The following is a 24,424-nucleotide window of genomic DNA, read 5'->3' on the forward strand; positions in this document are numbered from 1 at the left end:
CTCTCTCTCTCTCTCAAACAAAGGAAGGGTCAAATTTTGCCTACAAAACAAAGAAGTATCACAAATTTTTTCTTTGTTCCCTAACTACGCATTTGGGGTTTTTTCCAATTTTAGCAGCTTAATTTTTTGCTTGGCTCCTGGCTTTGTAAGATCCTTTATTTCAGGACTTTTCACCTTTCTAAATTTTTCTCCTTCAGCCTCCATCACTCAAACCACAATAAGACAAAATAAGAAACAGGTATTTGAAGAAGTGGCGGTTGTGATTGACTTGCGCATCACTCAAGTCAAGGCCCAATCCATTTCTACTATCCCAGCCCACCACCCAGCAAGCGGCTCGTGGCACGGCCCAAAACCCGAAAAATATTGGTGTCGTTTTACGACACGTGCTGCGGTAAACGACCTCAGAGCACATACTATCCTCTCACGCGACACACAGAACCCCAGCCCATTATGGGGGAAAAACGTTGGATAACGATAACAGGCTCAGAAATTAAAATAGGACGGGGAGAGAAAGTTGACGGTTAGGATCTCCAACGCCTTCTTCATCCGACGGCTCAAATTCCAAATTGATCTCCTTCTTTTATGTACTCTGTTTTTTTCTCTCTCTTCTGTGTCCCGAAGTTCCAACCTTTGCCTTAGCGGTTAATGGTCATAGGCTTCAAGCAACCACCATAGACGAAACTGAAATCTATTTCTGTATTGGAAGGGCGCATACGAACATGTATATATAAATTTACGAAATTTTGAATTGCGAATTTGGATTTTTTAGGGTTTTGGGATGTCGTCGGTCGAGTATTTACGTCCAACAATCCACAGTAGGTTCTGCTTAAATTCGAATTCTAATGCTTATCACTGCCGCCATGGATTGGGCTTCGTTCATGGTCAAGCTAGGGTTTTCAACCAGGAAGCGAGACGGGTTGTTTCGAATACGGCGGCGTCCAAGTCAGTCGCGTTGTACGGACAGGGCAGAGCTGTGAGAGTTTCGGAGAGGTTCAGTCTCTGGAACAGCCATGGAGGGTTCAGGACGGTTAGGGTTTTGGCGAGTGGTCAGGACAACGATTCAGGGGAGAAGAGCGAGGCGAAGGCGAGCGAGGGCCAAGGGGTGAACAACAACAAGCCCAATTCGAGCTCGCCGGCTTCTAATCGGCGGAGAGAGAGCCAAAAGAAAGCGAATTGGTGGTGGTCCAAAGGAGGGAAATGGCGGTGGCAGCCCATAGTTCAAGCCCAAGAGATTGGAATCTTGCTCTTGCAATTGGGTATTGTGATTTTCGTTATGCGGTTGCTCAGACCTGGAATTCCATTACCAGGGTCGGAGCCAAGGACTCCGACGACGTTTATTAGCGTGCCGTACAGTGATTTTTTGAGTAAGATTAATAGTAACCAGGTGCAGAAGGTTGAGGTTGATGGGGTTCATGTTATGTTCAAGTTGAAGTCTGAGCAGGGTGAGCAAGAAAGTGAAGTGAGTGCTGGGGTTAGTAAGTTTCAAGATTCGGAGGCTTTGATAAGAAGTGTGGCTCCGACGAAGAGGGTGGTTTACACGACGACAAGGCCAAGTGATATAAAGGCGCCGTATGAGAAGATGCTTGAGAATGAGGTGGAGTTCGGGTCGCCCGATAAGCGGACAGGTGGATTCTTGAACTCCGCAATGGTAAGTTTTTGGTTGTTTGATATTATTTGGTTATCCTGCTGAAAAAGTTATTATGACCACAAAAAAAAAAGCTATAGAACTCTTAATATTTGACCTTACAGAGCAACTCTTGTGAACTTACAAGTTGGTTAGTTACAAATTAATGAACTCAGTAACCAGCATGAATGGTTATGATTGAAGGTTCAAAATTAATTATATTGGATTCTGTATATGTAGAAGGCCTGAATATGAATATTATGTTGATCCCAGGGTACGAATTTTTCACTAACATGTGAACCCATATTCCCTTGTATCTTAACATATATTTGTTATCCAAAAGAAGTTTCCTTTGTTATTCACGGTGTGTATTGAGACAAATGTTTATGATATTTCATGGAAGGAATTTCTAATCTATTGACTTTGGCTCTGGTCCCTGCAGATAGCTTTGTTTTACGTTGCTGTGCTTGCAGGGCTTCTGCACCGGTTCCCTGTAAGCTTTTCTCAGGTGTGAGCCAGTGGTGCTTGTTTCTTTCAACTCTGTCTCCGTTTTTCTTTTTGGTGCTTTGAAACTTGTGCTACCTGGTTCTCAGTGAATACATGCTTGTGTACAGCACACAGCTGGTCAGATTAGGAACCGAAAATCTGGAGGCTCTGGCAGTGCTAAAGCATCTGAACAAGGGGAAACAATAACCTTTGCTGATGTTGCTGGTGTTGATGAGGCTAAAGAGGAGCTAGAAGAAATTGTGGTATGTTGGACACCCCTCAGTTTACTTTGATATAACTATTGAATCATCAGAGTCTTCTAGAGGATCCTAAAGACTTTCTAGTGTTTCCTAGAAAAGTTCTTTTATTTATTTTCTTGAAAAAAAATGTTTGCCTTGATGTTTACTGACCAGGAATTTCTTCGGAATCCAGACAAGTATGTACGACTTGGTGCTCGTCCTCCACGAGGAGTTCTCTTGGTGAGTTTTAGCAAAAACTAAGAATGAATGTGACCTCATAAACCAGAGAGTGGGTAGTCATAATGGCCTTTATTCAAATCTTTACATATATGGTTACCTTGATAGGCCAACTATGCTAGGTCTGTTTCTTGGAGATTTCCCATGCCCCAAGTTATTAGTATAGGGAGCTGCCCACTTAATAGTATTTTCTGTGTCATTTTTCTTTTGACACTTCATTTACAATACTATATCATTGGCGAGATAAATCTTTGCACCTGGACATTTTCTTAGTTTTACCCTTGAATGGTCCCATCCACTGCTTGTATGCTAGTGTATGTTTGGAGGCTGTGTAGAAGAGGCCTCTGTGTTTTGTTTAATATTAGGAAAGTATGGCTTGTTTATCCTACAGGTGGGTCTTCCTGGGACAGGCAAGACTCTTCTTGCCAAGGCTGTGGCTGGGGAAGCTGAAGTGCCTTTTATAAGTTGCTCTGCTAGTGAGTTCGTAGAGTTGTATGTTGGCATGGGTGCCTCTCGCGTAAGGGATCTATTTGCACGGGCAAAAAAGGAGGCACCGTCAATAATATTCATTGACGAGGTTTGGACATGGATGTTTGCTTGTGTTATCTTGATTCTTGACCTATGTGGTTTTTCGTGGATTGGTTTTAATATTGTTTGCTTACCACAGATAGATGCTGTAGCAAAAAGTCGGGATGGAAAATTCCGTATTGTCAGCAATGATGAGCGGGAACAAACCTTGAATCAGTTGCTCACTGTAAGCTCTGTGCTACAACTTAGTTTTGAGCATTTGTAACTTTTTGCGACATTCCAGTGACATTAATTAATGCTTGAATTCTCATTGTAGGAGATGGATGGGTTTGACAGCAATTCTGCGGTTATTGTTCTTGGAGCAACTAATCGCTCAGATGTCTTAGACCCAGCACTTCGTCGACCAGGGAGATTTGATCGTGTGGTTATGGTTTGTATTTTAGTTCTAGTACCCCTCTCATTGTCAAAATGATATGAAAGAAAGTTTTAGTTGGGAATAATTTTCTTCATGTATGTATGAACGTGCATATAAATGTTATATCACATGAAATCTTTTCCCTTTTCTCGATAGGTGGAAACACCAGATAGGATGGGAAGAGAAGCGATTCTAAAAGTGCATGTTTCCAAGAAGGAACTCCCTTTGGCAAAAGATGTTTTCCTTGGTGACATTGCTTCTATGACTACTGGCTTTACTGGGTATATATACGGAGCTCACTGCTCAGTCTGTTTAGAATATGCACTGAATTATAAATAATTAAATGAATGAATAAATTGTCGTGTGTGTGACTAACACATTAGGAGTGATGTTTCTTATTATATTTTTTGCAGGGCAGATCTTGCAAATTTGGTGAATGAAGCTGCTTTATTGGCCGGAAGACAAAGCAAGGTGGTTGTGGAAAAAATTGATTTCATTCAAGCTGTGGAGAGATCAATAGCTGTAAGTCTCCCTCTCTTTCAAATATTAGTTCATCCTATTTTCCTGAAATATGATTCAAAACAGTAATAAAATTGTATTTGATTGTTTTTCAACCTTTTCTCTTTCTTTTATGTTCCCAGCTGATTCTGATGTTAGGGTTTCTTTTCATGACTTTCTTGTGCTGGTCTATATTGTGGGTGCCTTGTGGTTTTGTTTTATATTTATGCAACCCTCTTGGTCTTTACCCCGATCACCAGAAGTGCCTGTACTTGAATGCTGCTCTTATGACCAAGGAGAGCCCCATTCATTGGTTTTTTTTTGGGGGGTTCTTATGAACATGTTTCTCTTGATGTATAACTTTAGTAACACATCTTCCACCCTATTGTTGTTTTAACCACCCTGTGCATTGAGGTGTGTTTTCCGCTCAGGTGCATTGGGGTGCATACTGTTCAGTAACAACATTTTTAAAACAACAAGTTATTGTTTTCTGATTAACTAGTACATAAACTTAGCCGAATTACTTGTTATAGGGCATAGAAAAGAAGACTGCCAAGTTGCAGGGAAGTGAGAAGGCTGTAGTTGCACGGCATGAAGCTGGTCATGCAGTAGTAGGGACTGCTGTTGCAAGTCTTCTTCCTGGACAGCCACGTGTTGAGGTGAGTTCAGTACTGAAATTTGTTAATGAACAGATTAAAAAAAAGTAACTTGGAAATATTATGTGAGAAATAGGGAATAATTGAGGTCATGTTCACACAATAGCTTATTTATTAACTTCCAAATACATGGATATATCTTACCCGGAAAAAAACAAAAAGACATGGATATACTAATTATTCTGTCTTTGTGTTATCAGAAATTGAGCATATTGCCACGGTCAGGAGGGGCATTGGGCTTTACTTATACTCCTCCGACAAGTGAAGATAGATATTTACTCTTCATTGATGAGTTACGTGGACGTTTGGCTACACTTCTCGGAGGACGCGCAGCAGAAGAATTTGTATATTCAGGTCGTGTATCAACAGGTGCACTTGATGATATACGACGAGCAACTGACATGGCATACAAAGCAGTAGCTGAGTATGGTCTCAATCAAACCATTGGCCCTGTGTCTATAGCAACACTATCTGCTGGTGGAATGGATGAGTCAGGGGGAGGTGCTCCTTGGGGAAGGGATCAGGTCCTGTGTATTTTTATTTTATTCCTTATCAAATTATTTGCAGTAAATACTGATCCTAGAATGATGAAAACAGGGGCATCTTGTTGATCTTGTTCAAGGAGAGGTTAAAGCATTGCTACAATCTGCTTTGGATGTAGCCCTATCTGTCGTGCGTGCTAATCCTAGTGTTTTGGAGGGTCTTGGTGCTCATCTGGAAGGTGATTTTTTGCTGCTATGCTATTATCATATTGTTTCCTACGTTCTATAGTTTATATGATATTATGTTATAATGCTCCTGTAAGTTTGCGGTGGCCTCAAATTGGTACAAACATGCATGATACAAATTTTAACCTGGGGACATTTCTTGCAAAGAGTAGGGGTCCTGGAGATGGTTAATTTTTGGAAAATATTGCTTTAGCTTTGATAGACAAAGTCTGGTTATTGAATGAAATGAAGTCCTGTCTCTGTTTTCCAAATATTTGATCTGGGTCTTCTGGACATGTAGGCATGCTCAATTAGCTGTAAAATTTCTAAATAAGTACTTACAAGTTATAGTGAATCGTAGCTTGTATGCTGCAGGCGCTATAGATGAAAGATTTGTGGGCATAGTTTTTTTTTTAAGATATAGGATTTCCAAATTAAGTGAGCTTGTATAAATGTATTGAGCTTAGGGTGTGGAAATGCTCTTTATTTTGTATTATATAAGTAACTCTATGAAGTTGTAATGGTGTTCTGAGAGTGTTCCTTGTTCAGAAAAAGAGAAAGTAGAAGGTGAAGAGCTACAAGAGTGGCTAAAATTGGTAGTTGCACCAACTGAATTGGCAATCTTCATTAGCGGCAAGCAAGAGTCTCTCATTAGTGGCAAGCAAGAGTCTCTCATTAGTGGCAAGCAAGAGTCTCTTCTTCCATTGCAGACCGGCTCTGGTTAACAACTGTATCTTGTTACTGCTCCTCAATGTCAAGTGAAACTGTGAAATATGGAGTAGCTTACTGCTCTTTTGCCATTGTCATGTCAGTGAATTCTTCCTCTTGATTGCCAGCAGCTCCCCCTTACAACTTGTATATGTTGGGTTCATTTTTAACAAGTGCCAGTGTGCTCTTTGTTTTAACTCACAATTTACCAGCCCAAGCTGCCCATCCAAAGAGAAGGGAAAGAAGTCGGGATTATATCTGCACAAGCCTTCTCAAGTGTGTCATCAATATTAATTTCGGCACAACCGGGTTGGTATCGGAAACTGTTGTACATTGACTGTTACTTGATTACACATGATCTGCCTATCTGCAATTGTAATTGTTCTTGAGTTGTATACGATATTTATCATACGAAATATATAATATTCCTCATGAATGGGTTCAAAAGGTTCAGATGAATTGCATGTTGTATTTTTTGGAATTCCAAGGGCATCTTTCGGAGAAGTGAACCAATTGATGGTGATGATAATTGATCTTTACCACTTACCAGAATTGTAGCCGGAAAGCCACAGATTTTCAAATTTGACCAAACTAGTTTATGTTTCATACTTGAAAGACAAGATGGTTTGTCCTGGGCTGGAATTCCGCCAGTGTGAAGCTGTACTGACCCAAGGGTCGGCAGGCACAGGCAGGTGTTTTCATGGTCAGTTTTGCCCTGAAGGGTTTGTGAAAATCGATTTGAATATTGCAGGCATTGCATGGATGGTTGGTTAGGTTGTTTTTTGTTTTCGGTCAGTGTTTTTCCCTTGGTGTGCTAGTTTTGTTTATGCAGTTGGATTAGATATGAAGAACTAGAAATCTAATGTTACTTTGGGAAGCACAACGTTGTTTCAGTACCAAGACAAAAAGGCTAAAACATAGTGCCTCATGGACCAATGGTTTTTGAAATCAAGAAAACTCTCAAAAACTCTAGTTTGATCGTGACTTGATCAAAGGAAGGGTAGAAACTGTGCAACAAATTTGGAGCATCTTCCTTTCTCTTTATTTTCTGAAATCAAAATCAAATAAAGGCAATCATTGGTGTGGAGGAACGATTGATAGGTAGTGATTGCAGTGATAATATTATACCTGTATGCATTGATATTTTGGAGCCTCTAAAATATCAGCGTCCCTTTCTGAGAGCAATATAGACTTTGGTCCTTTGGGTTTGGCCAAGGAAGAAAAGGAAAAATCTTAACCTGCAAAAGAACCATGCCCCATGTGAATCTGTTTCTTTCTGTAATTCACAATGTCGTATTCATTCACTTGTAAACTTCAACTTTTCTCCACTACCAATACACTTTATGATTAGTGAAACAAATAATTGCCACCGCTATTGTAAAGTTCAAAATTCAACCCACCACAGTAAAAATTATACCCTGACCATGGCCATGGAAAACTGCCAACTGGGTTCCTTCGGAGATGATCTATGAACAATAGAATGGGGTCAAAATAGAAGTAACATGAACCAATTATTTTTTTTCCTTTTTTGTGTTTTGTATATTTATTCTATAAAAGGAAAAAGCTTTATTGTCCTTCTAGTACAAGAAAAAGGGAAACATTATCAACAGTCGAGTTGTGCGTGGCATATACGATTGCCATCCATTTATACATCAATTATCAATATCTGACGGTGATTCACGCACGTAAATACAAAGGTAACGCTTATGACAACAAACATCCACTGGGTAATTTACAATTTGCCTTCCGGGGCTATCAGCTGGCCATACAATTGAATTGACCATTTCAAAACTTATTTCCTCCTCCTGATACAATTGAGAAAGATGCGCTTAAACTTTCCTATCATTGAAAGGTAATTTAGTTTTTAGATTATTATAAATAAACCAAATCCTATATATGTATTTATAAAAAAACTCATACACTATTTAAACATAGAAACACACCCAAAATCAACAATTGTATATTTTTTTGGGTGTGTTTATAAATGGGTTTTGAGTGTGTGTAATGATGGGTTTTGAGTGCGTTTATAAAGTATTTTGGGTGTTGGATTTTTTTATAATTTCAGCTCCCATTTTGAGTGTTTTTAGTGAAACTCCCGTTTTTAGTTTTTTGACTTTTGAGTCAAAGATGAGAGCCATATTTAGTGGACGTAGCATGGGTTTTGCTGGATGCCATATAATGGACTTCCTCCTCGACTAACTTTGTCCTTATTATTATTATGGAATCATTCCCCATTAATAATAATTCTATAAAATGTTTCTTCTATTGCCCCTTCCTAAAATTGAAAAGTAATGTTAGAATCAAGGGCAACCTTTTCTTTTCTTTTTTCTTTTTTAAATGAAGAATTTAAAAAATTACAAAACATATTCTCTAGGGATCTGAGTATTCCGTACATCATAACAAATCTTTATAAAACCAAAATTTTAAGAAATATCTTATAATATTATAAAATCAAGGGCATTCTTAACATCTTTTAAAGAAACACTATAGATGCATAGAACATGTATCAATAATTCAATATAAAGGCTAGTGGGGTATAGCCGAGTGGAAAAGAGTCTCGACTTAAAGACCAATGGTCTCATGTTTGAATTTCCACGACACTTTGATAGTGTATGTGTGTGAGAAACTCTCGTCTCCTTAAAATTTAAATTATTATTATTATTATTATTATTATTATGGAATCCTTCCCCATTAATAATAATTCTATAAATGTTTCTTGGATTGCCCCTTCCTAAAATTGAAAAGTAATGTTAGAATCAAGGTTTATTTTTTATGATGAATTTAAAAAATTACAAAAATAGATTCTCAAGGGATCCGAGTATTCCTATCATTGCTTGTATTAAAAAGAAACAATCTTATAATATTATGAAAAAATATTTTCTTTTATAAAAAAAAAAAACCCCATAGATTCATAGAACATGTATAAAAAAAATAAATAATAAATATAAAGAATTATAAGAAATGGCTTAATGGTGCAAACGTCTCAGCATAGGTTCATTTCATATGATATGTCAATTGTTACACAATAGATTTCACATGATATATGACAATGGAAGACAGTCGGTCACGCGATGCACCTGAACTGAACCAAAGCAAAGCATCCAAATTTCTATTAGTAATTTATGAATTTTCACCCAATTAAGAAATTTACAGAAAATATCTTACTTGGGAATCATCAGGAGCCACGTAAGGATTCGCTTTTGGTCCTTTTGGAGGACCCTGAAGGCTTCGCCTTTTTTTTCACTCCCTATAAAATGCTACAACGTAATCCAAGACTCTACACTCAGAATTGTCGTAGAAATTTTCAGAAGAGAGAGAGAGAGAGAGAGTGAACAAGATAAGACTGTGAAGAAGCCTTCTTCTACCAGCCCCAGGTTCCAGGTTCGTCCTTTTATCTCTCTTCAAAACCCAACATTTCATTCTCAGTTTAATTGATAAGCCTTTTAGCTCACTTGGATTGGGTCTTAATTTTCTGTTTGTTTGGCTAGAAAGGTAAGGTGCTTGTGAAATGAGGCCAAATTGTCAAAAGTTATTTTTATAATGAATTTGGTATCTTCAAAAGCTAGATACTTTTAAGCCTTTTAGCTCACTTGGGTCTCAATTGTCTGTTTTGTTTCCTGGAAATGTAAGAACTTATGAAATGAAGCAAGATTGTTTCTGTTTCTTATGTTTTGATTTGTGGAAAGCTAGGTAATTTTATTTGCATGTGCTCATTTTCGCTTTTATTTTCTACATATGCTAAAGTCTGATGTTTTTTCCGGCTCTACTGCTTCACCTTCTGATTTGAAGTTTGGCATTGGCATTTATGTTGCATGCTTCACTTAAATTATTCCTTTTTTTTTTTTGCAGCAACTGTTTTTGTTTGGTCTTATGGCAGGTCGAGTATATATTATACTGTCTTTTTGCTTACTTTGCTTTGCTAGTATTTCTCTATCAATGTCTTGATCATGTATCATGTGTAATCATATTGTGGAGACATGAACTATGGTAAGATTGAGATGGAAATTTCATAAATAATATGTCTGTAGATTATTTTTGTTCTCCTTTTCTTATAAATTTCATATCTTGCCAAAAAATGCTTTGGGTTTGGGGACATATTGCCTTCGGATATTCATCAATTACCATGATCCTAGGATAGAAAAATGAGTTCATTTGCATGCCCCGTTTTTCTTACCCGACCTATACATAATTTCCTGTTGCACTTAACTGAATTGGCTGTAAATTATGTGTGTCTAGTTTTTAGTTGTTTGTGGATTGAATTTTAATGTTCCAATTCTTTGCTCAACTCAGAGATGGCATTGGTGCATAGTGCCCTGACATCCGTTGTGTGCAAGAATGGCAATCATTCTTCTGCCGCAAAGCTCCCGAGTACTACATTCTTGCCTGGTTTTGATGCTGTCGGGCGTATTTCAAGTCCATATAAGAAGGAAATATGCCTCAATGCCCTGAGTTCAGGTCCTAGAGCCACATTAACCTTTGATCCCCCAGCAACTAATTCAGAGAAAGCCAAACCACCAAGGCACACAGTTGATCCTGCTTCTCCTGATTTTTTGCCTCTTCCATCCTTTGAACAATGTTTTCCAAAGAGCACAAAAGAACACAGGTGTGTCTCCCTTACATTACTCATGATTTTTATCTTGAAATATAAAACTTGTTAAATCCCTTAAAACACTCACAAGGTACACTTCTGAATTGAATTGTGGTGCACTGATGCGTGATCTGCTCTGCAGAGAAGTTACTCATGAAGAAACTGGTCATGTGCTCAAAGTTCCCTTTCGACGAGTCCACTTGGCTGGCGATGAACCAGCATTTGACAACTATGATACCAGCGGTCCACAAAACATTAGCCCACGCGTTGGTATGCACAATAAGTTTATTTTAACATCTTTTTTGTTGGTAGTCTATCTTTGTTGAAGATGGTATTAATTTTCTTCTTACATATCTAACTTCAGATTTTTCTATTGTTAATTTTGTTTATATGGATACTTCCTCACCCCTCTCAACAAGGCATAAGACGTTTGATTGAAAAGAATTTTTTTTTTAAATCTTTTCTGATTCAGATATACTAATGTATGGTTTTCACATCAATGTCTTTCAAAGTTTTGTGTTTTGGGATTATTAGCATTCTTCATCCATTTTCTTGGTTGCTATTGATAAATAGGACTACCTCAACTGCGGAAAGATTGGATTGAAAGGCGAGATAAATTAGGTGGACCAAGATACACTCAGATGTACTATGCTAAGCAGGGAATTATAACTGAGGAAATGTTGTACTGTGCCACTCGGGAGAAGCTTGATCCAGAGTTTGTGAGATCAGAAGTCGCTCGTGGGAGGGCAATTATCCCTTCTAATAAGAAGCACTTGGAGCTGGAGCCAATGATTGTTGGAAGAAAGTTTCTAGTCAAAGTTAATGCAAACATTGGAAACTCTGCTGTTGCCAGCTCTATTGAAGAGGAAGTTTACAAGGTCCAGTGGGCAACTATGTGGGGTGCTGACACTGTTATGGATCTCTCTACAGGACGCCACATACATGAGACCCGTGAATGGATCCTACGTAACTCCCCTGTGCCAGTAGGGACTGTCCCCATTTATCAAGCACTTGAAAAAGTGAATGGAATTGCAGAAAATCTCAACTGGGAAGTATTCAGAGAAACTCTCATTGAACAAGCTGAGCAGGGTGTAGATTACTTCACCATCCATGCTGGGGTTCTACTACGGTACATCCCATTAACAGCAAAACGTATGACAGGAATTGTTTCACGAGGAGGATCCATTCATGCAAAATGGTGCTTAGCTTATCACAAAGAGAATTTTGCTTATGAACATTGGGATGACATACTTGACATCTGCAATCAATATGATGTAGCCCTGTCAATAGGTGATGGGCTGAGACCTGGTTCCATTTATGATGCCAATGACACTGCACAGTTTGCAGAGCTCTTAACTCAGGGAGAACTGACCCGTAGGGCATGGGAAAAGGATGTACAGGTAATGAATGAAGGACCTGGACACGTTCCAATGCACAAGATTCCTGAGAACATGAAAAAACAGCTTGAATGGTGTAATGAAGCACCTTTCTACACTCTCGGTCCTTTAACAACTGATATTGCACCTGGATATGATCACATCACCTCTGCCATTGGTGCTGCCAACATTGGTGCTCTAGGCACTGCCCTTCTCTGTTATGTAACCCCAAAAGAGCACCTTGGGTTGCCAAATAGAGATGATGTGAAGGCTGGAGTTATAGCATATAAGATTGCTGCTCATGCAGCTGATCTAGCCAAAGGTCACCCGCATGCTCAAGCCTGGGATGATGCATTGAGCAAGGCAAGATTTGAGTTCCGGTGGATGGACCAGTTTGCTTTGTCATTAGACCCTATGACTGCCATGTCCTTCCATGATGAAACACTGCCAGCTGATGGTGCCAAGGTGGCCCATTTTTGCTCCATGTGCGGTCCAAAGTTCTGTTCGATGAAGATAACAGAGGATGTGAGGAAGTATGCTGAAGAGCATGGCTATGGGAGTGCTGAGGAAGCTGTGATACGTGGAATGGATGCTATGAGTGCTGAGTTTCTTGCTGCCAAGAAAACTGTCAGTGGGGAACAACATGGTGAAATTGGAGGGGAAATTTACTTGCCAGAAAGTTATGTAAAATCCGCAGAGAGGTGAAGGTCAGTAAATGTTTTTTAATTTAATTTTCCTTATGAAAATCTGTTTTCTGATATACTTGCGTTCAAAACGTTCTGAAAATTTCTATGTGGAATACAAATAATGGTTTAACACTTGCAGTCTCTTGATTTCATAATACAAGGATAAAATTCTGCATAGTATAAAACATGATCTAATCTAATCTAGTCTTGAGCTCTATAACCAGTGCTTGAAGATAGTTAAGATGTAATTTCATGGGAAATGTCAATCAAGTCTAGAGCACATGAGCCCATCCTAGGTATGTTTAAAATTTTGAAGTAAGATGATGTCAGTATTATGGAGCATTTAGTTTACCACTGTAAAACACCCAATATCTGTACTTACACAAACATAATGACGGGGTTTTTTATTCTTACGCAGCAGCAGCATCTGATAGATAGCTATCAGAAAAAAAAGAAAAAGAAATCTTATTTTTCAGTTTGACAAAGAAAATTTACAATCTTGTGCTCCATTATCTTTCTTTAACTTCTAGATAGTCTGTATTAAGCTATTCTCATTTCTTTATTCTTTAGTTTTTACACTGGGAATATTTGCAGGATCGCATAAATAACCAGAAGCGGTTTGACAACCCTGGAGGCTTTCGTCCACGATTGGCTTGTCCGCAACGGAGATCTTAGGTTTTCATTTTCATGCTATGGTATAAAACATAGTTTGGTGTGTGAAGTACATTTCAAGACTTTTGACATATCTATCCTTTACCTTTTCCTGCTTGTGCTTGTGTTTCTCCGTAATAAAATGCTTTCTGTTCATGTTACATCGAGATTCTGTTTATATTTTTGGCATTGTATTGACATAAAGGACGCACCAGGGGTGCCTGTATCTGCTCGAGCACTAGCTTTTTGGCTAGGATGCGAGCAAGCCAGGCTGAGATAGTCCCTTTGAACCTGAACAGGTTAATACCTGCGTAGGGAGTGTGCATTTCTTTTTCCTGTTTCTTCTGTGCTTGCACAGGGGGAGAGAGGGCTTTCGTCCGGGGTTCGGGCTAGCTGATAACATCGTGGCCAAGCCGATCAATTGTGGCTGGGAGTAACTGAGTGGCAATTCTGTGATACTTTCTGTGATTTAAGGGGGCTTTGCTAAACTCGAAAATAAGGCCTATAACTCCTCCATCCACTTGTTATCAAGTATATGCTGAACCTCATTCTTTTGTTTTTTCTTGTCTAGTTCCTCAAAACTCAGTTTTAAATTTGAAAGAAAGCTATTACCAGCTTGAAATTCGTCCTTGCACGACAGTAAGTTCAAAAACGTGCACAAATCTCGTTGATTTTGATTAAAGAAATGCAAGATATGGCAGGAAGATGTAATAAAAATGGTAGAAATATAGATTAAACATCCACCATTTACAAGCTTGGTTTAAGATCATAATCTATGATACACCATTCACCATTTGACGAGTATCAACATAGACAGTGGAAGCAAACAAAGTTGTGCCTTTTTATCAACATTCTAAAAATACAACATCGAATGATGTCCAAATAGATACATTCGTATTGGATCGGATTTGCAAATTTTACAACCAAAAATAAAAAATAAAAAATAAATCATGCATAGTGAATCTTCGAAACCAGCCTGCAATCTGAACGAAGCATGGTTGACACTTCAAAAAAGGCACAGACCCTTGATTAGGGATAAGTCGAAATGAATCCTAGGTTATCTTCTGGGGCCAAAAAGTGGTTACAAAAACTCTTCATTCTGTGTCATCACTCTGCTGCATCAGAACTCTCCTCTGACACAGTCCCTGCATCCCAAATTAAAGAAAACAGATCAACAAAATGAAAGACCATCCTATACACAACTTTGCTCCATAAAATTGCAAAAGCCAGCAACTTTCATTTAACACAAAACATAACATCTATGGCTGCTTGAATATAAAAAATGTGAGAAATGTTTGATAAAATCTTCCATTTTTATGATAGCCAAAGTTCAACACAAACTAGCCTTTTTTGTACAAGCGAAAATGGGGAGTGGATTCGAACTCGGGACTTCAAGTATTAATACAGCTCTCAACCACTTGAGCTACAAGTCCCTTGCAAGAATCAACTAGAGGTCCATAATCTTAACTAGAGGTTCCAACTCACAAGAATCAACAAATATGAGCTTAAAAAATAAACAACTGAGCTAAAGGATCCCTAACATATGTGCCATGCCAAGTGATGCACATTGCCCTGCAATTTTTTTTTCCTACTCTTATTGACCCAATTACATAAGAGTAGCATAGACATGAATTGTATGAAAACGCATGCAAGAGTTCTTATTCTCAATCCAAATGTTAAATCAAATCCAAAATGCATTCACAAATTCAAAAACTGGACCTACAAATGCATATAAGGTAAACAATCCAAATTCTAAATCAAACCCAACAAAAATGCATTCATAAATTCAAAAACTAGACCTACAAATGCATAGAAAGTAAACAACCCAAATTAAAGAGTATCAAACGAGTTTCAAAGATAAAGCAAATGACATAAAAAGACTTAACCTTGAACTTCACTTCCTCCTTCTCCTTCTTCTTCGTCATCTTCTTCCTCTGCATCTTCTTCGTCCTCATCGTCGCCCTCATAATTCAACCCATATCTCGCATTCAGATAATCCACAATCTCTGGCGTCAGAATCAATTTATCCGCATTCAAAATATCAAACAAATTCAAAGTCCTCGGAGTCAACATCTTCAAAGTCCCAATATTTCTACTCGAAAGCCTCACATTGTCCGCGACCTCCCTCATCAAAAAGGTCGTCTTCTCGTTCGGGTCCAATCCCCATCTCTTCATCGCCGCAATGAACTCCTTCGTCTTCGGCTTCTCGAACTCGTCGCTGAAATCCTCAACCACGATCGTGTTCTCCGCCGCGCTCGCTACCGCCGTCGAAATCGCGAGCCTCTTCTCCTTGCGGTTGATCTTGATGCTCCAATCTCTGGGCTTGGGTCCGAAAACGACGCCTCCGCCGGGCCGGAGCGGCGTCCGGGTCGACCCCTGGCGAGCCCGACCCGTTTTCTTCTGCGGGTAGGGTTTCCGGCCTCCTCCGCGGACCTCGGCTCGTGTTAGCGTGGAAGCGGTGCCGCGGCGCTTGTTCTGGAGGTCGGTGATGATGGCGCGGTGGACGACGGCACGTGCGGTGTCGGGGAGGGCGGCTTTAAGGTCGAGGAAGGTCTCGCCAACCTTGTCGCCGGTGAAGGAGAGGACGGGGAGGGTGGCGAGCTCGGAGGAGATGGTGAGGGGTTTGAGGGTTTTGAGAGAATTGTTGGGTATGAGGGTTGAGAGGGGTTTGTGAGAAGAGGAAGTGAGGAAAATTGAGGAGGTGAAGAAGGGGAGAGATAGAGGCGTTGCAGAGGCCGCCATTGTTAAGTGTGTGTGAGAGTGAGGGAGTCTTCTTCTTCTTATGACTGTGAGTGAATTTGTTATCCACTCTCACTGCGCCACTGCCTATCCGTTGGTGACTTTGTCCTGGTATGATACAAAACGACCTGTCGTTTGTTTGTTTGTTTCTCTTTCTGAGATAGCAGATTACTACGACATTCGTTCTAACGGATAGGCAGTGGCGCAGTGAGAGTGGATAACAAATTGAGTTTTTACCTTTCACTTTCAAAAATGTCAGTTTTTATAAAATCTTTCAAATATATTTAAAAACTCATCTAAATAGACACAATACCCTTAAAAATTAAAACCCACGTAAACTTCAAAAGAAAGCTCATGTACAAATGGGACTCTAAAAGAAAGCTCTCGACCAAAAAAAAAAAAAGAAAGCTCATGTGCAAACCAGCTATAGATTAAGATCTTTAGAAAACTATTGCGATAAAAGACGTTGGCTTTGCATGGACCATGGCTACTATAATTCATGCTTTTTCCTTTTCTAATAATCAATTCAAAGACTTTATCCTCACATGGGCCAAACCAAAAGCGCCGCATCTCTACTGTATATCATCTCAAATCTACAAAAATTGTGAGGAAAAACATGCTTTAGCTCCCCATCCAGCTTTCAAAGTCCACACAAATGGGTCTTATAGCACTCTGAACTAGTTATTGGGTGACAGGAGTATAATTATTTATGGAATTGATGGGTAGATGGCGGAGCTGCGCTTCAGAGAGGAGGTGTGAGTGGTTGGATTCGTCGGAGGGGTAGTGGGTAGGGGGTAGGGGGGATGGGGTGGGAGAGCTGGGAGTTAGAGGGGGGACGGAGAGAAAGGGAGGGACGAAGAGAGGAAAGTTTTTTTTTTTTTTAATTTTTATAAAGATTTTTATAAAGTTATTTTATTATCTATATATATAAAGTAAAAGGCAGAGGATGGTCAAACATTTAAAATACCAGAAAATGCCCTTAGTTAATGCAAACATTAGGAATTGAAATTATGAATTAAATTATGATAATACGGTAAATTCACACTTTTTCATATTTTTTAAAAAAAATTAAAAGAAAAATCAGATAATGGATCCTATTTTTATAGAACACAACTATCCATTATCTTTTCTAATTCTAAAATATATTTATTTATTTATTTTAAAAAGCCTCAAGCAAGTCCGGAAGCGCGTGCGGAGAGACTAGTATTATATAATTGATTTATTATTTTTTTAAGAAATTGGTGGGTCCTACAGTGGACACGTCGTTAACGTATGTCAACTTAACAGAAAGCTTAAATTGGTCATATTTGAAAATCATCGAGTGTAAATTAATGAAAGTGAAACTCGAGAACCCATATTGAGAATTACCTCAAACCTTCATGAAGTCTTTTGACGTTATCCTTTATTTATTTATTTATTTAGAGCTATTAAGGTGGGTTGAAGAAACTCTTTGCTTTCCAAACGATTGGCTAAACACCTCAAGAAAAACGACTGGCAACGGCCCGTGGGCCACCACCACACTTGATCTTATTATTATCCGCGTCTGCCGCATCTGCCGCCTCACTCTGTCTCTGACGTGTTCATAACCTCTAACCAAATTCAACTGCCTTCGTACTTTGCAGACATATAAAGTTCAGTTTCTGCACAGCCAAAGCTGTAAACTTTGGGGGTAATTTTTTCTTTTTTGGAATTACCCACTTTCGGTACTTGAAATCGTAGAATTATACTCACACGCCTTCTTCCTCAACGCAATTGATGATTCGCTCTTTGAATTCTTACGGCCCCTTAGTAAAAGAACTGGAGTTTTCAAATTGAAGATGGCGACCGACACTAATACCCAAATCTACCACGAGCGGCAAAGGCTACAATTTTGCCTCTTACACTCGCTCAACAATCTCTTCCAGGTACCTTTTCCAAAACCCATCTCTCTTTCCCTCTCTTTATTCTAGTTTTTGCGTAGTGGTTGCGTAGAAGAAAGGTAATAGAAGGGAACCCACTAATTATTTATGCCCAGAACGATCATTCTGCTTTAGTTCTATGATTTTGTATCACAGTCTTGTATGTTTTTTCCTTTTTAATCAAATAGTTTTGAATGTGTTTATTTGATTTGATACTTAAATGTGTATGCTGCTTATCAAAACAATTATGTTGAACAGCGAAAAGATGTATTTACTCGATCAAGCTTGAATGAGATTGCTGAAAAACTTGTTCTTGAAGAACCCAACAACGAAACATGGACACCCTTTTCTGTACTCTTTAAACCCCATCATAATGCACTTACTGGAAACTATGATATAAATGTGCTAATTGCTGCTTTAGAAGACAAGGGAAAGAATGTGGTTTGGCATGATCGTCGTAATGGAGCGTCTTCGATTGATCTAGATGGGCCTGAAGATGCTTTGATGGGTATTCTGCTTAATGTTCCGGTTAGAATGTTTGCTGGGCTTTGGAAAAGTAGGCATTGGGTTGCATTGAGGAAGATCGACGGGGTTTGGTACAATTTGGATAGTGATCTTGTTGCTCCTCAGGCTTTTGAAGATACTGAAAAGGTTAGAGAATTCTTGGATTACATCATTGGGTATGGTGGAGAAGTTTTGCTTGTTATGAACAATAAACAGTGATTTTTCTTTTCATGAGTTCAAGGTATCTGATAGGGTATCCAAGTGACTGTATATTAAACTCTGCTTGTAAAGTTTTGATTTACAATCAGCTTATAGAAGAGTAAAAAGTTTCAGTTTTTTGGTTTGTTCCTATGCCCCTGTATGTGTATTCTGTTTCAGTGCTATGTGTGGGGTGGTGAGGGTGCTGCTAAATGATTTCTGTAATTGCATATTTGGTATTGGAGGGGCTTCTTAGTCAATCTTGAAACATTGGGCTCTTAAGTTTATCTTTTTCCTGAGGTGAAACTTTATTAGGTAGGGCACCATTCTATTAGTAAACATTTGGATGCTGATTAAAAAAGCTCTGCTTTTGATGTCATATGAGTGTGGATCGTGTGCTTGGACATAATGACAAGATATATTTTGTTTATATATTTGGAGTATGTGATCAAGCAATTGATTTCAAGTTGTCAATATGCTTGATGGTTGACTGAAGACACCCCTGACAGCAAAACTTTGGAGGGATTGATTGTGCTTCTTTCAAGTTTTTTTGACTAGTTTCATGCTCTGTAGAAAGCAGATGCATAATTTTGCATCTTAAGTCCAGAGAGTTATTGCATGTTGTGTTAATGCTTTCTGTTGGGTTTTAGAAAACTTGAGTGCTGTTTATTTTTTATATCATCTTAGTACATTGAAATCTCTGTGTAATCTGTAAAGTATCATATGTTAAGTTTTTAACCCTAATATGTACAGCTCAATGGCCCTAGTGCCCCACTTTCACCTATTTACCCTAATATCTTTTAAAAAGCATTAGTAGGATGCTGGTTTGTGTCTTCTTCCTTGCATCTTCAAAAGTTATCCTTTTGGCCTTCCTCTTTCTTTGCGATTAATTAACTTTTTGGAGATTTTTTTGCCTTGGTTCTTTTCTTTTCCATTCCTCCTGCTGCATTCACCTCCAATCACCCACCCACACGAACTCACTTACCCCAATTAGAAAAAGACATGTAAGTTGTTTGCCATTGTCCTACCACCATACATAAGATAATTGTTTCTGTTCCAGTTGGAAGGTGATGTATAGACCATAGCTTTACAGATCTCTCTAGAGTGGACAACAACCTCATTATCACCAAGAGTTTAATAGTAGTCACAAATCAGCTTTTACCAATAGTTGAATGAAACATCTTTGAAGATGGTGCTGATAAATTTATAAAGTATGCTAACTGAGGAAACTGAGACTATAAGCAGTCTTCTTCCTACGACCGATTCGGAGATGGTATTTTAAGCTCAGTTTATGTATTTGATTTTAGATCAAACATGAGCAACACGTGATGTTCTCATTGTGAAATGGAGGGGGCATAAAACCATGGTGTGACTGAAGACATGAGTCTCTGCAGAAATAACTGGTGTGAACAATACTGTTGTGCCAATACTTACTTTCCGTCCTCTCTATTTGTTTTTGGTATTTTGTTCCTTGGAGGGGTCACTTTTTGATGCTTGCACTTCTTGCAAGCAAAAAGGTGCTCTCACATGGTCAAAGGATTAGTGGGGAGCCGGAGATCATGCTTTGGTTACTGCTTGAAATCTCTTTTCTCACTGTCTTAATCTCCCCTTTTGGCATATCCTTTTGACACTCTTCCATATACGTTCTTTACACTCTCCACTTTATAACCCACTATAAGATTTCTACCCTGGTAGCTCTCTATCAATTCCTCTCTCTCTCTCTCTCTCTCTCTGCTTCATTTCAACTTTCGATTTTAATATGGCAACAAGAGCCAAGGCCCAGATGAGCCAGAAGGAGTTTGTCAACAGGAAGAGAGTCTTTTATTTCAACCACACTTCAACTAAGAGCGTTGCCCAAGACAGAAGGTATACTGAAAATTTTAGATTTAGGTTTCCTACATGGTCAGGATTCTTACCAATGAGATTACTCAAAAATCTTGCTGACAAGGTGGCGGGAACTCTATGTATGGGTATGACCTCCGTGAGGACGAGACCTTCGCGAAAGGATTCTTTATCTAGAAGATCAATGCCATTCGTGGCGCCTGTGGATTCTCATAGAGAACAAGCCATAGAAGACTGCATTGAGTTCATCAACTCTTCTTCTTCTCTTTCAAGATCAACTTCTATAGCCAGACATTCTCCTTAGGTTTTCCTAAAACCAATGAACTTCTGTTCCAACTATTTTTGTTACATCGGTCAAGTACTAGTTTGTAACAAAAGAAACTTGAAACTTGAAGTCTATTGTAGTATTGTACATATGTTTCGTGCACCAAATCGGAGAGCTATGCTATGTGTATACTTGCTGTTAGTAATTTGGTGTGGCCTGGTGGATCCAATCCAATGCATTATATTAACAGATTGATTCTACTTCTAGTTATTGACTAATTAAGTTCTTAAAGTAGTTAGTTTATACAAGGTAACGAAATGTACATTGTAGGGGTTCAATTTTTTCGTTAACAATTGATCGACTAGTCTACCCTGTAAGAACACAGAAAAATAAGGGTGCTGATTTTCCCACTCCCCTTTTGTCTACTTACACTCCCCTTTGTTTTTTAATACTTTTTATTATAACATGAGTGTACGTGGACAAAGGAGTTGTGTGAACATAAAATTTTCAACAAATGGAGTGTAAGTAAACAAAAGAGGAGTGGGAAAGTCAGCTCCGGTGTGGATCAGTTCAAGAGCTCTTAAAGTAGATTGGTAAGTAGTCTGGTCTAAAAGGTTCAAGTTAGACTTCTGCTCCAATTTTCTGGTTTGGGATGCAAGGCTATCCTTGTGGAATGACTGGTTCTTAAAATTTCAAGAGCTAAGAGGGCAATTTAGCACCTTAGCTTATTAAAATGGCACAATATGAGCTCATCACTATGTTAAACTTAAATTATTCCAAACATTGTCTTTCATGCTTTTATTTTCCCAATCTATTCTCAACTTGTCAGCACTCTACTCTGTTTCAAAAGATTGTTACATTGTTAAAATATATATATTTATGTTTAGAGCCGTGGTTATATATTCAATTCAACAAATCAGAACCCCATTTGGCCACAAACTATTCCAGAACATATCATATATATTATATACCAGCTGATCAAAAATGAATTGAAATGAAATTAAACTTAGATGCGAAGAGAGAGATGAAGAATTTAACACAGCTTAAATATGTTCCATAATGATCAATGAGTACTGAAAGCAAATAGACACAGAATCCTGCCTGAAATGCCAGATTATGATAATTAATCATCCACATGAATCTGATCAGTCCTGCTTGGCAAAGAGGCCTCCAAACCCGCCCTTCTTCTTTGGCGGTATCACCACTGTGCCCTTGCGGCCACCATTAGTGGCATCATTCTTATCCTCAACCTTCTTGAGGATTGGATCAGTCTCAAGCAGCTGGTCCTCCTTTGCTAGCCCTCCAAGAATCCAATCAAGCAGACCCTTCTCCTCTTTGCTTCCTCCCTTGGCCGCGGTTGCCGCGTACACCCGGCTACTTGCTCTACCAGTTGCCACCGGAGCAAAAACCATTGTGAGGGAGGCCATTTTAGTTTATTGGCTGCAGAATCTAGCACCAGAGGAAAAGAGTATGATCTTTGCAATAGTTGGAGTGAATAAGGAAAGGGAGGCAAAGTGAGTAGGATAATATATCCTCCTAGTTGTTGTTAAAGTGAATGTGAACCATTGGATGGTTCTTGCATGGTGACTTAGATTTGAATGGGAGTGTTTGTAGCACAAGCTCTCCACAAGTGTCTTATCCTCATTCCTTCAACTCTTTTGTTACACAAGGAGGAAAAAAGGCTATTTTGTAAGATGAGGGCTCATCGTTAGTGGACATGGATGTGGATGAGACACGTGGCAGCACCATAACCTGTGCACTTAGTGGAGGCTAAAAGATGGGCCAATTGGAGATGGATGGTATTGGACCTAAATTAGTCCCAAGGAATTTTAATGTTAAAAAACTAAACTATAGAGAGCTAGCTCCAAAAGAAGCCCACAATGTAAATTCCAAAGTGAACAACTCCCATGAGTATCCTAACTAATGTGTATATTGGTTGGGGGAGGAAAATCGAACACAGAACTTTCGGGTGCAGGGTAAATATTATTAAAGTTGAAAACAAATATAACCTTTGAATTTGTATATATAGCAATCTCGTTCTATACTATATATATATTGGTCATTGGCATTTGACTAAAAGTTTAAGCGATTAATTCCTAAACTTTGCACAAATTGAACTGAAAACGTGAGATTTGGACAAGTACTATTCAATGGGTTGGTATCGATCCATGGCCTTAAGAAAGGGAAAAGGTGCATGATGACAAAGTTTTGTCCTCCATTTCTTCTAGACAAAGTTTTCTCTCTCGTCTCAGAACTTGTGGTTCAAAGAGAGACAGTTTAGTTCAGTTTTTGTCTCTCTAAGGTCTCATCAGCTCGTTTGCTTCACACTTATAAATCACTCTTTTTTCCAGGTTTTGAAAAATTAAAACCCACTTTCTCATATCGGGTCAACCATCTCCACCTACCCTCAAGGCCTGCATGCATGGCTTGAGCTTCCTATTTTCTTAATAAAGAAATTAAGTTCAGCTCCTTGCTTGCCCTCTTTGATATGCATATACATACGTTTAAGAAACTGTTTTGAGTGCTTAATTTGTTCCCAACAACCATGGAAAATGCACCTTACTTGTTTTGCTCGATCCTGAAAAACCTTTTTCACTTTTCATCAGTACATTATATGCGGACAGTGGATGGATCATCATCAAAACAAAACAGTTCTTCTACTATTTAGTATATATTGCGTGTTCCCTATCACTTATATATTTCTTTATCTCTATTATCACGTGAATAATTTCTTTCATTTTAAAACTAAAAGATTGCATTTCCTATATAAATTGTATTCATATATAACTGTTATCTATGAACTCATTAAATAAAGTAGAGTATGGGCTTGAAGTACATATATATATATATATATATATATATATATATATATACAGTTATTCTCTTATCCGGATGTCCGCACGTTATTATCGTGCGGATCCTATTGTAAACATGCAGGAAAACAGAGAGGGGTAGTACAAAATACACGGCGTCCGCACGATAATAACGTCCGGATGTCCGCATAAGAGAATTTCTGTATATATATATATATTAGTTTCAAATAATATATATTGTATACATCGACATCTAGAGGCTTCGGATCCCCACGTCGATCTGGTTCATATTAGATCTCAATTCTTTTCATATAACTCGTTTTTCAACTCTCAAACATTTAAAAATGCAATTCATGCTAGGGAGAGAAAAACTTAGTTGCAATGGGGATATCACTGTTTTGCAATCTTCGGCCAATAATGGTATGTCACGTGTGGCGTTATTGGTCGAATATAGCAAAATAGTACCATTGTCGTTTCATGGAAGTCTTTCTCCATGCTAGGGCCACTTTCATGTGGTAAAAAAATGGGGTTCTTCCATGTAAGTCCAAAATTGCTAGCTCTCATTGGGTTTGGTCCACACCTTTTTTGCTGTAGATTTGGGTCCATTGATTTTTATTAATTTTTTCATGTGTCAATTTTACCCTTTGAGGTAAATAAGGAAAGAATATTAATTGAAAATCCAAATTAATGTATCGATTCTTTCCTTCTAAATAGATTTCATATTTTAAATTTTGAATCCTTCTATTGCCGCCATGACATAAAAGAA

The 24,424-nt window shown here is 38.6% G+C and overlaps 5 protein-coding genes across 8 annotated transcripts; 3 read left to right on the plus strand and 2 right to left on the minus strand.

Moving 5' to 3' along the window:
* The first annotated feature begins 515 nt into the window (after window positions 1-515).
* Window positions 516-6,557, plus strand: LOC110762728 (ATP-dependent zinc metalloprotease FTSH 7, chloroplastic). The gene is made up of 13 exons (XM_021965406.2): window positions 516-1,648; window positions 2,067-2,132; window positions 2,239-2,373; window positions 2,524-2,589; window positions 2,978-3,163; window positions 3,254-3,340; window positions 3,431-3,544; window positions 3,686-3,810; window positions 3,943-4,051; window positions 4,561-4,686; window positions 4,884-5,207; window positions 5,281-5,404; window positions 5,940-6,557. Exons 1-13 carry the CDS (start codon window positions 779-781, stop codon window positions 6,113-6,115), a joined length of 2,508 nt encoding a protein of 835 aa, XP_021821098.1. The 5' UTR covers window positions 516-778; the 3' UTR covers window positions 6,116-6,557.
* Window positions 6,558-9,330: 2,773 nt separating this feature from the next.
* THIC (thiaminC) lies at window positions 9,331-13,947 on the plus strand. Of its 4 annotated transcripts, XR_002527623.2 has the most exons (6): window positions 9,331-9,479; window positions 10,389-10,701; window positions 10,829-10,956; window positions 11,260-12,769; window positions 13,343-13,443; window positions 13,615-13,947. XR_002527623.2 is itself a non-coding variant. In XM_021965430.2 (5 exons), exons 2-4 carry the CDS (start codon window positions 10,391-10,393, stop codon window positions 12,765-12,767), a joined length of 1,947 nt encoding a protein of 648 aa, XP_021821122.1. In that variant the 5' UTR covers window positions 9,331-9,479; window positions 10,389-10,390; the 3' UTR covers window positions 12,768-12,769; window positions 13,319-13,560. The 4 variants fall into 4 exon arrangements, 3 of the variants coding, with proteins under 3 accessions (XP_021821122.1, XP_021821110.1, XP_088110877.1); XM_021965430.2 differs by lacking the exon at window positions 13,615-13,947 and having other exon boundaries at window positions 13,319-13,560; XM_021965418.2 differs by lacking the exon at window positions 13,615-13,947 and having other exon boundaries at window positions 13,343-13,560.
* Window positions 13,948-14,216: 269 nt separating this feature from the next.
* RPL4 (ribosomal protein L4) lies at window positions 14,217-16,227 on the minus strand. Its single transcript, XM_088254752.1, has 2 exons — window positions 15,286-16,227; window positions 14,217-14,544 (listed from the first exon to the last, which is right to left on the minus strand). The coding sequence occupies exons 1-2, from the start codon at window positions 16,139-16,141 to the stop codon at window positions 14,507-14,509; spliced, it is 894 nt and encodes a 297-aa protein (XP_088110878.1). The 5' UTR covers window positions 16,142-16,227; the 3' UTR covers window positions 14,217-14,506.
* A 1,399-nt stretch (window positions 16,228-17,626) lies between these two features.
* JOSL (JOSEPHIN-like protein) lies at window positions 17,627-19,008 on the plus strand. The gene is made up of 2 exons (XM_021960622.2): window positions 17,627-18,042; window positions 18,295-19,008. Exons 1-2 carry the CDS (start codon window positions 17,956-17,958, stop codon window positions 18,757-18,759), a joined length of 552 nt encoding a protein of 183 aa, XP_021816314.1. The 5' UTR covers window positions 17,627-17,955; the 3' UTR covers window positions 18,760-19,008.
* A 2,862-nt stretch (window positions 19,009-21,870) lies between these two features.
* Window positions 21,871-22,492, minus strand: LOC110758707 (thylakoid soluble phosphoprotein). Its single transcript, XM_021960623.2, has one exon. It carries the CDS (start codon window positions 22,270-22,272, stop codon window positions 21,991-21,993), a length of 282 nt encoding a protein of 93 aa, XP_021816315.1. The 5' UTR covers window positions 22,273-22,492; the 3' UTR covers window positions 21,871-21,990.
* Between the last annotated feature and the right edge of the window lie 1,932 nt (window positions 22,493-24,424).

The sequence above is a fragment of the Prunus avium genome, chromosome 6 (assembly GCF_965620075.1).
Source record: "Prunus avium chromosome 6, drPruAviu1.hap1.1, whole genome shotgun sequence".
Taxonomy (NCBI): Eukaryota; Viridiplantae; Streptophyta; class Magnoliopsida; order Rosales; family Rosaceae; genus Prunus; species Prunus avium.